The 14,146-nt window shown below is 46.6% G+C and overlaps 1 protein-coding gene across 5 annotated transcripts in view; it reads left to right on the forward strand.

Annotated features, from left to right (window-relative positions):
* The window catches only part of TFAP2B (transcription factor AP-2 beta), a 28,911-nt gene continuing 19,565 nt past the window's right edge, over positions 4,801-14,146 (forward strand). For 2 of the 5 annotated variants that reach the window (XM_013978019.2, XM_013978020.2), the window contains exons 1-2: positions 4,801-5,075; positions 9,458-9,916. In XM_013978019.2, coding sequence (XP_013833473.1) covers positions 4,995-5,075; positions 9,458-9,916 — 540 coding nt within the window. In that variant the 5' untranslated portion in view covers positions 4,801-4,994. 5 annotated transcript variants of the gene reach the window in all.

The raw sequence follows: 14,146 nt of genomic DNA on the forward strand, positions 1-14,146 counted from the left end.
AACTTCTTAGCTCCGGGAGATAGAAATTTGAAAATGTTCCCCTGGACAACTTCATATTCCCACAGTTAAACAGAACGTCCTGAGGACTTGGGAATATCTAAAATGTGTCATAAAAATTGCTGTTCCTCAAGGTCCAAGAGAACATAGGAGTTTCCATAGTCACAGTGATTTTCATTCTCACAAGTGATTTCAATGTAAACGTCACTTTAAAAATGCACAACTGTGCCACTGATTAAACATTATGCTTAAAGTAAGAAATGTTTGTCTCAATCTGTATAATCATGAAGAGTAAATCTAGAGGTAACTCCCCTCTCTTTTATTTTATTTTTTATTTTTGTCTTTTTAGGGACTCACCTGAGGCATATGGATGTTCCCAGGTTAGGGCTCAAGCTGGAGCTGCAGCTGCCGGCCTACACCACAGCCTCAGCAGTGCAGGATCGGGGCTGCGTCTGCGACCTACACCACAGCTCTTGGCAATGCCAGATCCTTAACCCACCGAGTGGGGCCAGGAATCCAACCAGTGTCTTCATGGATACTAGTCGGGTTTGTTAACACTGAGCCACAACAGGCACTCCTCATTTATTTTTTTAATAAAACACCCTTAAGCAAACATTAGTCCCTTCTAATTTGTTTCCTCCTACTCAGGTCCCTAAGTAGCAAATCTCTATAAATCCAAAGGCTGGTGTTTGAATTGTAGCTTCACACATTGGACAGCAATTTTTCTAAATTAATGTTAAAAATATATAAGCAAGATTCCCAAATATATGATCATGAGAAAGCTTCCAGATAGAGAAATGGTAGAAAAATAGAGGCAGAAGGTCACAATAAAAGGTGCCCGTGTCATGTCATTCATCAGCTTGGGGCACAGTAATGCTTCGGAAGGAGTAAGAGGTGGGGGCAGTATCCCGAGTATGTTAAAATAAGTCGATGCTCCCTTTTCTCTCTTCTCTTTCTTCCTTTGCCTGTTTGTAAATCCAAGATAAAAGTAACTCTTACACGACAGTCCATCTCAGAAGGGAGGAAGGAAGGGATGGGAGGGAGGGAGGAAGGAAGGAAGGAATACAGCTTTGTTGCTCGGTGGGCAAAGTGAATCTATGTACAGTCTCGCCAACCTCCGCTTTCTAAAAGGAAATTATCCAGGTCCCTAGCTGACAGAAGCCTTCACTCTCTTGACACCCAGCACGGCGTCTTGAGTTGATAATGAGAAATTAAATTGTTTTACAAAGCAACAATATGGGAGTGATTCCTTCACATGTGCTAGTGTAACGATTTCTCACATGCGGTCCCATTTCGTAGCTTAGTACACTGGCCTTTAAATCACTTATACGACCACCGAGAAGGAGAGGGGTCGGGATCCTGACTTGGCACGATAATCCTATGTCTCGGTTTTTCCCATTTTATTATTTTCGTGCCTTGGAAAGACCGCAAAATAAACCCAGGCGGACCGTGTATTGAGTAAAAGAAAAAGCAGCGGGAGGGAGCTTATGAAGCCTTAAATCACAGGTGCCAAGGTGAGGAATAGGAGAATGAAGGAAGTCTGAGAACTTTAGACAATCCTGAATTAGATTTTTAGAAGGAAGAAGTAGTGAGACATGAAGGTGCTAATAGTTGGTCTTTATTTAATATAATGATATTCTTCGGTGACCAAAAAAAAAAAAAAAAAAAAATTGTAAACCTACTCGGAAAACCGCCAGCAGAGGTCTCCACGCTAGGTGCATTTGCTTCCATTAGTGGCTCCTACGTTTATCAGAAATAAAAGATAGGGTATCTGAGGCTGAGAAAAGGAAGCTACTGGAGGGGGGGTCTCCTCTCTGCTGTTATCAATAAAAATGAATAAAATGAGAGGGGCAAATACAAACACGACTACCTGGGATGTCTCTAGCGTGTTTCTACTTAGGCAAGCATGTGCTAACTCTGAAAAAACAAAACAAAAAAAACCCCAAAAAGCATGAACATAAGGCAAGACGAAATGGAAAATGAAATGATGATGAAAATATATATTTTGCTCGTTCATCTTCCCTTCGAAACCAGAGTTTGTTCTGCCTTTGCCTTTATTTTGTTTTGCATTTATTTATTGAGTTTTTGCTGGAATCACCCCTACATCACGTGATTAGAGGTTAAAGCGAAATGCAACAGAAAGTTAGGAGCAGGAGAAGCTGGCTCAAGTTAGGAAATTTTTCTTAGTAGCGAAGGAGCTTGTACATTTTTGAGGTGTTTGAACTTTTTAGATGCTGAGGCAATCATTTCTAAAGTTAGTAGATATGATAAGAATTTAACTTTTAAAATATTATCAGCGATAATGGGTTTTCAAGAACCGAAAAGAAATCGCTGGGGAAAAAAAAATTTGAGCGGCAGTGAAGGATTTGCTTACACAAATCCCGACAGAGGGCGCTGTTGCCCGTTCAATGACATAGGGAAGGCTCCCTAAGAAAGATTACCCTTGCAATTTCTAGGATTCTTTCGAATAATGCCCACATTGAAAAATTGAATCGCACTTTGATTATAGTTATGTATTTCTTTGCGTATTTCTTTATATATGTGTTTATTTTAAAATTTATGCTTCATTCAACAATAAACCAGATTTCAGTGTTTCTGAAGAATTTACATAAATTTTAATAAAATATTTCAAGATCTTTCTAATTTTAAAATATATAACTTTGCCATAAAATAAAATTACATATGCAAAAATTGAAATTATATATACATATTGCTATCTAAAATAGTTACACTAAGAGCGTATTACATATTTTAAATAATTTTTTATATTAAAGTATCCCTTTGGAGTTTTTTGTTGTTTGTTTGTTTTAAGCTTTAGAGTTTATTTATTTTACAGTCAAACAATGATATACCAAAAGAGATGAAAAGGGTGTTAAAAACACTTAGAGAAAAAAATTAAGATTTTTTTTCCCAAGTGCTTTTTATTTGGGTTGGAATGATATTTATGTTAAATAAAAGACAAAGGCGTTATAGATATGAAAGAGAAAATACAGCTATTCCCATAAATAGATTTCTGTCTAGAGAATCTGAAATTCCAAGTCTATAATATTTATCTTGCAAAATATTGATCTGGGATTGATTTAAGTTCTGGAAAGAGAAGGCGAAAGCCATTTCAAGTCCCACCACACAACAAAATTAGGAAGAATGCCTTCCCACGTCCAGATTAGTTCTGGGGGCAAATCTTTGCTCAGGCTGCTAATGAAAAATCTGTAAAGATTTTGTATAATTTAAGTTGTTAATGTCTAAAGTAGAGGCAAGAACGGAGGAAGGAAGGAACTAACGAAGGAACGAAAGAGGAAGGGAGAGAGGAAAACAGGATGGAGGGAGAGAAGGAAAGGCGAAACATAAAAATTAAACTGGAAATGAAGAAAGAGCTTATTTCTGAAGTTCCTTCTGAAGCACCTTCTTTGAGTTCCCTTCATTTGACTTCTCTTTTTAAAAATTAGATTAAAAAATCTGCAGAAGTGTTCATTCTGCACCTTACGATGCATCTCCCTGGTTTTTATCGAATCGATATCCGCCGCTCTTGTCCGGAGCCCGCTCCGAGCGCAAGGCAGCGCTCAGCAGTCCTGAGATTTACAGACAATCGCCCTTTGCAGATTCACTCTTATCAGGTTTAATAACTTCCACCCCAAATTGCCCTGGTCCCTCCTCATTCCCTCCTGTCATTTATTTTCTGCCCCAGGGGCAGAGAGCCTCCACTGGACTTCCCTTCTGGCTGTGAGGATCCTTCCGCACCCTGGAAGGGAGTGGAAAAATCGAGGGGGTGGGAAACCGGGAGATGAGGGTAGTCACTTCGTCGTGAAATTCAGAAACCCTGTGCTTAAAGGACACCCATTTTCGAGGCTTGGGTTAACTTTGTTCTTGTGGGTGTTTTTGTTTTCCTTTGGGGAAAAAAAGCTGTACAAATCACCTAAGAAAAAAATACAATCAAAACAAAAAACCACACTTCCTAAAATATTTTTCACTGTCGCCTTGAAAAACATTCTGCTTAAGTCATTCCAAAGGCTCAGGTGACCCCTTCTTGACTTTCCATGATTAAAACCACTTAAAAGTTCTAGACAACAGATACAATATAAAACGTCTCATGCCTCTGCTAAGAAATTAACATTGTGTGATTGTGCATGTATGTTGCTCCCAACATATGAAAAAAAAAAAAAAGGAAAGAAAAAACTTCATAAAATGGAGACTCCAGCCAAGAAAAGAATGGCACAAGGAATCTGTTGAAAACACATACAAACAACCCTTAGCAATAAGCAGCACAGACTGAGGTGGTCCATACCATATTTAAGTTTTTAAATGTGTTGAACAAAATGACCAGAAAATATTAGAAATGGTCACTGGTGAAGCTGGCTTTTTTGTCCTACAGTGACTAAGGTACAGTTTTTAAAAGAAAGTTGTGCAGTCACCAATACAGACAGATCACCCTTAAAATTCCCAAATCCAGCTTTCAAAACCCTCCAGCTGAGCACACAAGAATAGGAGCTTTTGTGTTTAAAAATCTCAATAATGGTCCTCCTTTTCAAAATCGACATAGAAAATGGGGAGCTGTTGACACCCCGGTTTCTCCTTCTGAATTGTCAAGACTTTAGTCAGTGGCTACAATGATTCATCATTTTCAATATAGAGGTTTTAAAATGTATATGTTTATATTAATCACGCTGACCAACTCTCTCTCTTTTAAATGCATGTTTAGAATCTGTAGACTCTGTGTGACCCAGGGGTGCTTATATAACTAAATGTGGGTGTCTGGGTGTAAATACGTGTTTATGGTTTTTATAATATATATGTCTGTGGGTTGCATCTAACTCCTGTGTGTGTAATAATGTTTTTCTCTCAGCTGAGGCTTACTTCTCCAGCCTATTGTTTGAGACAACAGATATAAGTTGCGATGGGAGAGGAGCGTCGGATTTGGTGTGTATCCCCCATTTCCAATTATAGATGGATCATTACAGACAGCGGAGTCCTCAGAAGCCAGACATCTGCTCCTCACATGAATGCACTCACCTCCTAGAGACCAGGCTGCCATCATGCTCTGGAAGCTCGTGGAGAATGTCAAGTACGAAGATATCTATGAGGTGAGCCAACACCCCCAGATGCATCTTAGAGCTTTGCAGATAGAGAATTTGAGATTCTTGACACCCTAACTGATATATATTTTTAAGCTCTTTGCTCGTAGATTTCCGGTCGCTTTTCTCAGCTTTCTCTAACTTTTAGTAAAGCTGGCTTGGTGAGACTTTGCTATTCTGAAAAAGAACTTTAAGGTGGAACTCCGACTACTTTAACTTAGGAGGTTTCTCTCTGTTTTGTTATTTTATTTTTCTGTCTCTCTCCCCCCCCCCTTTAGGCTTTGATAGGGAACCTGGTGCTACTGAACGTGGGCAGAGAAAATAGAGACTGATAAAGGCAGAGGATCTCCTCGTTTTGAGTGTGGGAGACAATTAGGTTTTCAAGCCTCATTTGCAATAGACGCGGGCTTTTAATTTTTATTTTCAATAAAATTTTGAAATCGGTAACAAACGTATCTAGGCAGAGGACGAAAATTAGAAGGCGGGTGGTCAACAGACGAATAGACGGCTAGATGGCTAGATGGATGGAGAGAGAGCACAAGCCAAGGAGCCGTAGTGGAAAAAATAATTTTTATTTTATTTTATTTTATTTTATTTTATTTTATTATTTTGTCTTCTCGTGTTTTGTTTCTTTGAGGGTCGGGACGTCCAAACTGCCCCACGTCTTAGCATTTTTAACGAAATGTTCTACCCGGGTGGAGTGCGCGCGGCTCTTTAGCACTGAGGCTATGGAGACTTCCCCCGGGTGGAAGGCTACCCGCAGCCCGGCGGCCGCCTGCCTCCCCGCGGGCCTGGCGCGCCGGCTATGTGCTCTGTTCTCGGGACTCCGGCGCCGACGGAGCTGTGGGGCGGCGGGGCGGCGGGGCATTGGGGCGGCGGGGCACTGGGGCTGCGGCGCTGCGCGCGGCCCGGGCGGCGGGACTGGGAGGGACGGCGGCCCAGGCCCCGCCGAACTTCGCTGCGGCTGAACCCGCCTGGAAGCCCCCGAATTAGCGCAAGGGGAAGGAGGGAAGCTAAGGCTTCGGAGACGTCGAAGGAGGGGATCGAGAAAGAAAAGCTTTCGAAGAAGGTGAAGGGAAAGGGGCAGAAGCGTTGGAGAAGCGGAAGGTGGAAATTGGCGAGCGGGCATCGGATGGAGATCGGCAGGAGGGGAATTCGGAGAAGGGAGGGAGGACGGCAAGCCACGTCTCGGGCGATCGGCTTGGGCAGCGCTCGGTGGGACGAAGCAGTCGAGGAGGGACGAACGGAGGTTCCCCATCCCGCGGGGGACACCGTCACCCCGCCGGACTCTTGAAAGCCGGGCCGGGAGCCGCCTTGCGGACCCGGGGAACGGGCTCCTCCGGACGCCGCCCGCCCAGCCCCGTGACCCAGGCTGCGGCTCCGAGGGACCCGCGCGCGCTCAGACGCCTCCCTACAGAGTTTCGCGGGCAGGGCCCGGAACCCATGATTTTGGGGTGTGTGTGTGTGTGTGTGTGTGTGTGTGTGTGTGTGTGAGAGAGAGAGAGAGAGAGAGAGAGAGAGAGAGTGAGAGAGAGAGTGAGAAAGATTCGTCTTTCTGCGGAATGATGTTTGGGGTTTTCCTTTTCTCTTTGTGGTTGTGTATAGACTGTAACGGAGAGCCGCGCCTCCGCCTGGTGGGGTTTGTTTCGGTTCGTCCTCCTTTTCTTTCTTTAACAGGCGGGATAATGGTCGAGCCGAACGCGCTAGAACTACCGTAAAGAATGTGAGCGCCCGAAGTGGGCTTGGCACGGGCGGGGACAGGGCCCAAGGTATAAATAGCTGGGGGGCTACAGAGTGGGATTTCACCGGGTTCCGAAAAGAAGCAGGATAAGACTCCTTCTAAGAGTCTGGAAAGTCGACTGGCTAAATGGGAAAGAAGGGAGGGAGAGGTGAAAGCTGAAAGGGAGAGAGGGAGGGAGGGAGGAAGAGGGAGGGGTGGAGTAGAAGAGGGAAAGAGGAGAGAATAAAGGGGGAGGGAGGAGAGAGAGACCGAGGCAGAAAATATTGCGGGTATTCCTATCTGCCTAATTTTTCTGCTCAAAAATATAGGAGAGCCCGGAGCTCGGTGGAAGGAGCTATTTAAGTCCAGAGGAAGATTGAACTTTAACAGAAATGGCAGTCAGGCCAGTTGAACGGGTTCCTGAAGCATCCAGAAAGGGTTTCTCTTGCCCCTGGCTTTGCCTGGAAGGATAAGTTTAGTGTACAAGATTGATTGCATATATTTTAAACCGAAGTAAAAAAGTACAGACTGCATGAGCACTAAAGGGGGAAAGGCTGCACAAGGGATGGAAAGCCCCCATCATGCGCCTGTCCTTTAATAAATAGGCATAGTCTCCAGTCTGCATGAAAGCCTGCAAACGTCACTGTAAACAACCGGGCCCACCGGTTTACTTTGCTCTCCCCTCCAAAGGAGGAGGCAACGCCTTTTTATTTTGTTTTTTAATCTGCACGCGAAGCACCTAGGGCGATCCGTTCTTCCCTTTAGGAAAAGTCCCTCTCCAGGAACAAGGACACCTCCGTACAGCACAAGCCCCCAGCGATGCTCTCTCCGTCACCGCCTTGTCCCAGGGAGCAGGGGCTGCTTTACGCGCGTCCCGGGCTCAGTTAATTGAAGTTCTGCCTCTTTCCTGCTAAACTTTTTCCCCCCTGTCTGCCTTTGCCAGCCCCCTCGTCTGATTACATCTAGTAATTCTCCACTGAATGAACGTCATTTACAATAGTAGGGGAGCTCTGCGCCCGCTGCTGCTTCACGCTCCATTTGTCCTCCATTCTCCCTTTAAAGTACTCGTGTAATATTAATAGTCATGAATATCAATTATTATGAGGCGGTGTAGGCAAGCAGAGGGAGGAAGGGGCGCCTGAGCAGTCTGAGCCCAGCTTCGGGCGGAAGAGGACTGCATCTGGAGCCCCGGAGAACCACAGAAGAAAAAAAAGACCAAAAAGACTGCAAGAGACCGATGAACAAGAGCTCTGTCTGTGTGTGACAGGCGTCGCCAATCTCGTTTGGGGGTGGGGGGGTAATTTTTTTTCTTTTTCCTTTTTTTTTTTTTTTTTTTTTTTTGATGGCCTGTCCTGGATACACCTCAAGCCCGGCTCCTGTGTCCAGCTTGTTCCTTTGCTGGACTCCTTGACTTTTTTTAAAGCATTGTTTGATTTTGAGCAGTAACCAGGCTTTTTTTTCCAGATGTTAGTCCACACCTATTCATCCATGGTGAGTTTGGATTCACGTTGTACCAGAATTGCATGCTCCCTCCCCTCAACTGTCTCTCTGTCTCTGTCTCTGTGTGTGTGCCTCACTCTCACTCCCGTCTCTGTCTTCCTTCGAGCGCCTTTGGCTTGGTAATTTAGCACCATAATTGGACGAGGCTGCAGCTGCTTCTCTGTATTGTGTGTTCGCCTGAGCTCCATGAGTCAGCTGGGGAGGGAGGGGAGGCCGAACAGACAAACTTTTTATTTGCCATTGCAGTTTGGAAATTTAGGTGACTATTTCTCCAAAAAGAACCTCGGGGACTTCACCATGGCATTTCCACAGAGAGGGAGAAACTTAAGCACTCCTCTCTCTACACACACACACATACACACACCTCCCCCTTACCCTTTCACGGAGTTTAGCACTCCAGTTAGGGGTTGTCTGGGCCTTTTGGGGGTTTATACCCCCACCCCCACCCCAGGTCCTTCATTTTCACAGCCTGGAGTAGAACAGCGTTAGATATAGAAAAGCACCCTTAGAAAGAACTCCTGTGAACCACAATTCAACTTAACAGGGACTCGGGATATGATTTTGAATGAGATCCATTTCAATCAAACACTACATAAATTATTTAATTCCTCTTGGGGAGGGAGGGGTGATTGGAACCTCAGATCCGGCAGATTCCTGTATCTCCTGGAATGACCAGGTTGTGTGGGGAGCTCCTGGTCAGCAGCTGGGTTGCCAGGAAGGCAGAAGTTGGTTTTGAACAGGAGAAGCAAATAGTATGAAGTTTTACTTGTTCTTCTTTGGACCTCTGGAAAAGTTAGGAAAAAATAGTTTAAAGCACAGAGAAGAGCAAATACTGTATGTCAGACTCCTGTATTATTTATTAGGAAATTTAGAATGCCCCCCCACCCAGACACACCGTTACTTTACCTTCACCCTTTTCTGCCGGCTTTGCACCCCAACAGAAGGCTTAGATGTTGGTTAAGTGGGTGATTCTCCCCGTTTTCCCCCTAAAGCTTGCGTTTGGAATCGCTGAAATCATGAACCTCTGAGTCAACTTGCGAGTTGAAGTTTCAGACGCTTCTTCCCCTGTCCCGGGAAGAAGATGCGGAAGCCGGGCTTCTCCATTTGTCCCTTGTATTTTTTTTTTCCCTCCCCTTCTTTCTCTCTCTCCCTCTGTCCTCTCCACTCCCAGGACCGGCACGATGGCGTCCCGAGTCACAGCTCGCGACTCTCCCAGCTGGGCTCGGTGTCCCAAGGACCTTATTCCAGCGCCCCGCCGCTGTCCCACACCCCGTCGTCAGATTTCCAGCCGCCCTACTTCCCGCCCCCCTACCAGCCGCTCCCCTACCACCAGAGCCAGGACCCCTACTCCCACGTCAACGACCCCTACTCCCTGAACCCCCTGCACCAGCCCCAGCAGCATCCTTGGGGGCAACGGCAACGGCAAGAAGTGGGTTCAGAAGCCGGCTCCCTCCTGCCCCAGCCTCGGGCCGCCCTGCCCCAGCTCTCGGGCCTGGACCCCCGGAGGGACTACCACTCTGTCCGCCGGCCGGACGTGCTCCTGCACTCAGCGCACCACGGCCTGGACGCGGGCATGGGTGACAGCCTCTCGCTGCACGGCCTCGGCCACCCCGGAATGGAAGACGTCCAGGTAACCGCGCACAAACAAACAAACAAGATAACAAACAAATAACAAATGCCCCGGGAGGGGGGAGGGACAGGAGAGGGACAGCTCTGTCTCCTTTGGGGGAGGTAGTTTCCATCTTTAGAATGGGACCAGCTGGACAAGACGTATGTCAGTGTGTACACATGGACGGCTCTCTAATGGCGATTTCTGGAGGTGCGATGATGAAAGCTAGAGCCAGGAGACATGAAATCAAGGAGGAGAAAAATATAGGTATTTTCCTAGTTTAGGATCATCAGGATCTAGGCTAGATGTTTTTGTTTTGCCTTAGCTGTGGGACTCCTTCCTGTTCTCTTGCGCTTTGTGTGAGCAAGCTGGGTACCCTCCTAACCCCCACCCCCATGTGTGTCCCCTAGTGGGCCTGGCCCCCTGACATGACAGGTGGAGTCCCAGCTGCCCAGAGGCCGAAGCTGCAGCATGGAGGTGCAGGGTCCTCTGTGGTGGCTCCTGCTGGATTTGCAGACAGTCTGAAGCATGACAGTGCACACTGGAAGAAAAACGTGTGCTGTTTTGTCCAGGCCAGATCTTACTTTGAATGTCCCATGAGCTGTAGAACCTCTTCCAAGATAATTGAGTTCCAGAGTCATCATCCGGAAAATGGAAAATTTGTGGGGAGAGGCCCAGAAAACCAACATTCTGTTTGGGAATCCATGAGGAGACATACCATTTTGGAGATTCTTTTTCACCTTTTCAGACCATTAAATGACTGTGGAGCAATATTCTCCACATCCCCTCTCCAGCCCTCCCCCTGCGCTAAGACCCTCCTCTCCCCCAGAGTCACCACCCCAGTAGAAGAGGCATCACATGTTTGTTTCTTAAAACAAAAGGCTCCAAACACTCCCCCTCCCCAGACCCCACTATCCCATCTGCAACCTACACAATGGAGCCTGATTTGGTTGAGAATACTTGGTTAAACTAAACAAAGAAACATCAAAGAACTGATTTCTCAAAACTGTCTGGGTGATTCTGAGCAGGTCTCCTTTTGCTCCCTAATTTAAGTTGTCTCCAGAAAAGATAAATATGGTTGAAAGGCATACAATTGATGCTTCAGTCTCATTGGCATGGTTGTGTATATTATGCATCGCTATAGACATACCTCTTAAGCAAAGGAAAAAGGAAGTGGGAAAGAGAAAGGGTGCCTGTGTCCTTCTTTACCTTGCTGAAGAAAAAGTATTTTTGTACAGTTATAATGTGGTGACAGCATTAAACGCTGTCTGGGTGTAGTCTATGCTGGTTCACTTTTAAAGGAAACTCAGGAATTTCAAAGGAATTCAGTCATTTAATATTTCCAAAACTGATGGCATCACCTGAGTTGTGGCTGGATTTACCCATAGTAATAAGAATGGTAGTTTGGTTGATTTAACAGAGCTCAACTTTTCCTTGTCTTTTCAGAATATCATTTGAGAAAGGAAATATTTAATAGTTTTTTTTTAATGCATTGAGGTAATATGTGTCTAGGGGGGTAGTTTTTAAATTAACCTTTCTGGGTACGGTTCAAAGTGCTAGATAATGAAAGTAGATCAACTCATCAGCATTGCTGTTGGCAATGCTACACTGGCTGTGTCACCACCACCCTGCAGGCTGAGTGGCTCAGGCGACTGATCCCAGGAATTTCGCCCACAGAGATTTCTTTGGTTTTAGTTGTTGTTGTTGTTATTTTAAGATAAAATTGTGATGAGTTTGGCGTGTTTGGTCAAATGCAAGGGGTGAGAGAAAGGCAGGGCCAGGTCATTGTGCATTTGGGAGAACACCCTTGTCCAAGCATCACTTCCCGGAGCTCAGACCTCCCTCTGTCGAAGGCGGAAAGAGGCCAGAGCTGAGAAGGCGCAGGCCCATCCCACCTCTGTCTGATTCCTCCCCTAAAGCACCCCCCAGCAGGTCTCTTGGTGACATGGGGAGGCCCGAGGGTCTTTCTGGGGTTGACCCTCAGTGCCAGGGGTCCTGGGGGTTACACTACGCACCTGTCCCAGGAAGGGAATGACGGGAGGGAGAAGGGGCTATCTCTGTCTGTCCCCACGGCGATGACAGGCCTCCTGAGGCCCGAGTGTGCTTGGTGTGACATGGGGCAGGTGACAAAGAAAGATGGGGGAGGAGATGGACCTAGCACCAGACTTCAGAGGCTTTGCTTCCCCTTATTCAAGCCGGGAGGACCCACTTCCCAGTGTTCTGGAGTGTGGGGCGTGGGCTCAAGTTGCAGGAGGGGTTGAGGTTTCAGTGTTTCCAGCAGCTACTAGGACATGAGTGGACTGTGCCCCACCAGTCTGTAAAAGGGACCAGAGGTGCCTCGGCCTGGACAGTGGTCACTTCTTCCATCTCAAGGGCCTAGTGTGTGTTCCAGATGCCCCCCGACCCCAACCCGGCGGAGGGCCTGGCAGATCCCAGGGCGCTGCCGGGGCTGGGGTGGGGGCTGCTCACAGACCGTGGGTACTCACCTGGCGCAGGGTTGGGGGAGGATGTTGTGTGACCCAGACACACACGCGGGGCCACTGCCCCGACCGTGAGAGAAGCAAAGGAGGAGAGCTAATTAACCAAATGCTTCTAATATTTTTTAAATGAAACTATAAAACCCTGTCAATTTCTATTTCAATTTACTCACAGGGGCTATTAAACTAGCAAATCGCTGTTTGGGTTCTGGTATGCTACATTTCACTCATTGTGTGTGTGTGTGTGTGTGTGTGCATGCACGCGGGGGGTGGGGGTGGCGGGCACGGTGTTTAAAACTCAGAAAAACAGCATCAGAAAGAGAGAGATGACACCTAGTTTGGGGTTTGTTTAGTTGCTGTGAACACCTTTTTCCTTCTTCCCATCTTTGCTCTCTAAACTCAGATCAGCTCTGCTACCTAAGAGCATCAACACATAAGGACGTTCAGTCAAAGACCCAACACACACACACACACACACACACACCCCACACACACTCAAACACACCCTAGTGTCTAAAAGCAACCCCTGGTATCACTTTTAACTAAAGAAGTCTAGTAATTACGAGTCTGAGTTGTTTTTCTGAGCTTCCGCATGCAGTCCTAATTAAATCTTTACGATCCTCCCTGTGACGATTAAGCGCCAGCATGCTGCGTGAATATCCTGTACAAAAACCCAGCAGGCGGCCGTAATTAGATAGAAAATCAGACAAGAGCCTTCTCATTAACTACCACAACTACCCCACGTCGCTGATGAGGCGTATATACATATTTACGTACCAACGTGAGGGTGAGGTGCGGGGGCGCGCCATCCGGGCCCGTGAGATCGCGGGTCTGCCCGCCCACAGACACAGGCGAATATTTCTGTCCTGCGTGGACACGTCGCCAGTGTAGACACGTGAGCACAGCAAGGCGTGCATCCTGCGCGTGTGCGCCCGTGAGCATGGTGGGGTCCCCTGGGAGTTCCGAACAAGTTACATGAAGCATTTCTTTAAAAAGCTTTTTACTGTGTCTTAAGATGTAGATGGCATGTTGCAACTTGGAAAAGGGCTCTTATGGAGAATAACAATTTTCCTCCTCTTTCTGAGAACAGAAGAGTGACTATTACAAACGAAAAGAAACAAATTAACATGCCCCCCCACCCCCACCCTGCGCCCCTGATTAGATCATCTCCTTTCTAATGTGCTGCTTGTTTGGGGCAGACAGTCTCTTCCTTGTGATGAACACACGCCCTGTCTGGGGATGCAGCTTGAGAGGGTGGGAGGTGCTGTCTAAACACAACCTCCTTCTCAAGCCCTTGCTTGGCTTTTCACTCCTCTGTAGAGTGGGTGACAGATTGGTCCAAAGTTGGGTTTCTAAGGATCGAGAAAGCAGCTGTACGTTGCAGCAAGGCTTAGTGTTTTTTTTCATTGGAGAGTAGGTGGGGATCCATTGCTTTTGGATGCCCTGGATGCTCAGCTGGAACACTGTTCTGGGGCATCCTGACAGCGTGAACATCATTCTAACAGCTATTTCCCCTCAGAAGTGCAGCCAAGACGTAGGGTTGAAACGTTGCTTCTCTGGGATGAAACTGTGGCAAGGAAGATGAATGTTTTTTTGCCATTATCTGGGTGTTGACTCCGAGGATCCTACTTGTGTGTCTGTAGCTACTGCCTTCCTAACAGGTGTGCTTCTTGCTGGACAACAGCAGTGGCAGGGTTGGGAGGGGGAGCAGATTGCGCAGGTTCCTCCAAGGCATTGTCCAGTGGCAGGAAGCTCACAGAGCACAAGGATGTGT

The sequence above is a fragment of the Sus scrofa genome, chromosome 7 (genome assembly GCF_000003025.6).
Source record: "Sus scrofa isolate TJ Tabasco breed Duroc chromosome 7, Sscrofa11.1, whole genome shotgun sequence".
In the NCBI taxonomy this organism is placed as follows: Eukaryota; Metazoa; Chordata; class Mammalia; order Artiodactyla; family Suidae; genus Sus; species Sus scrofa.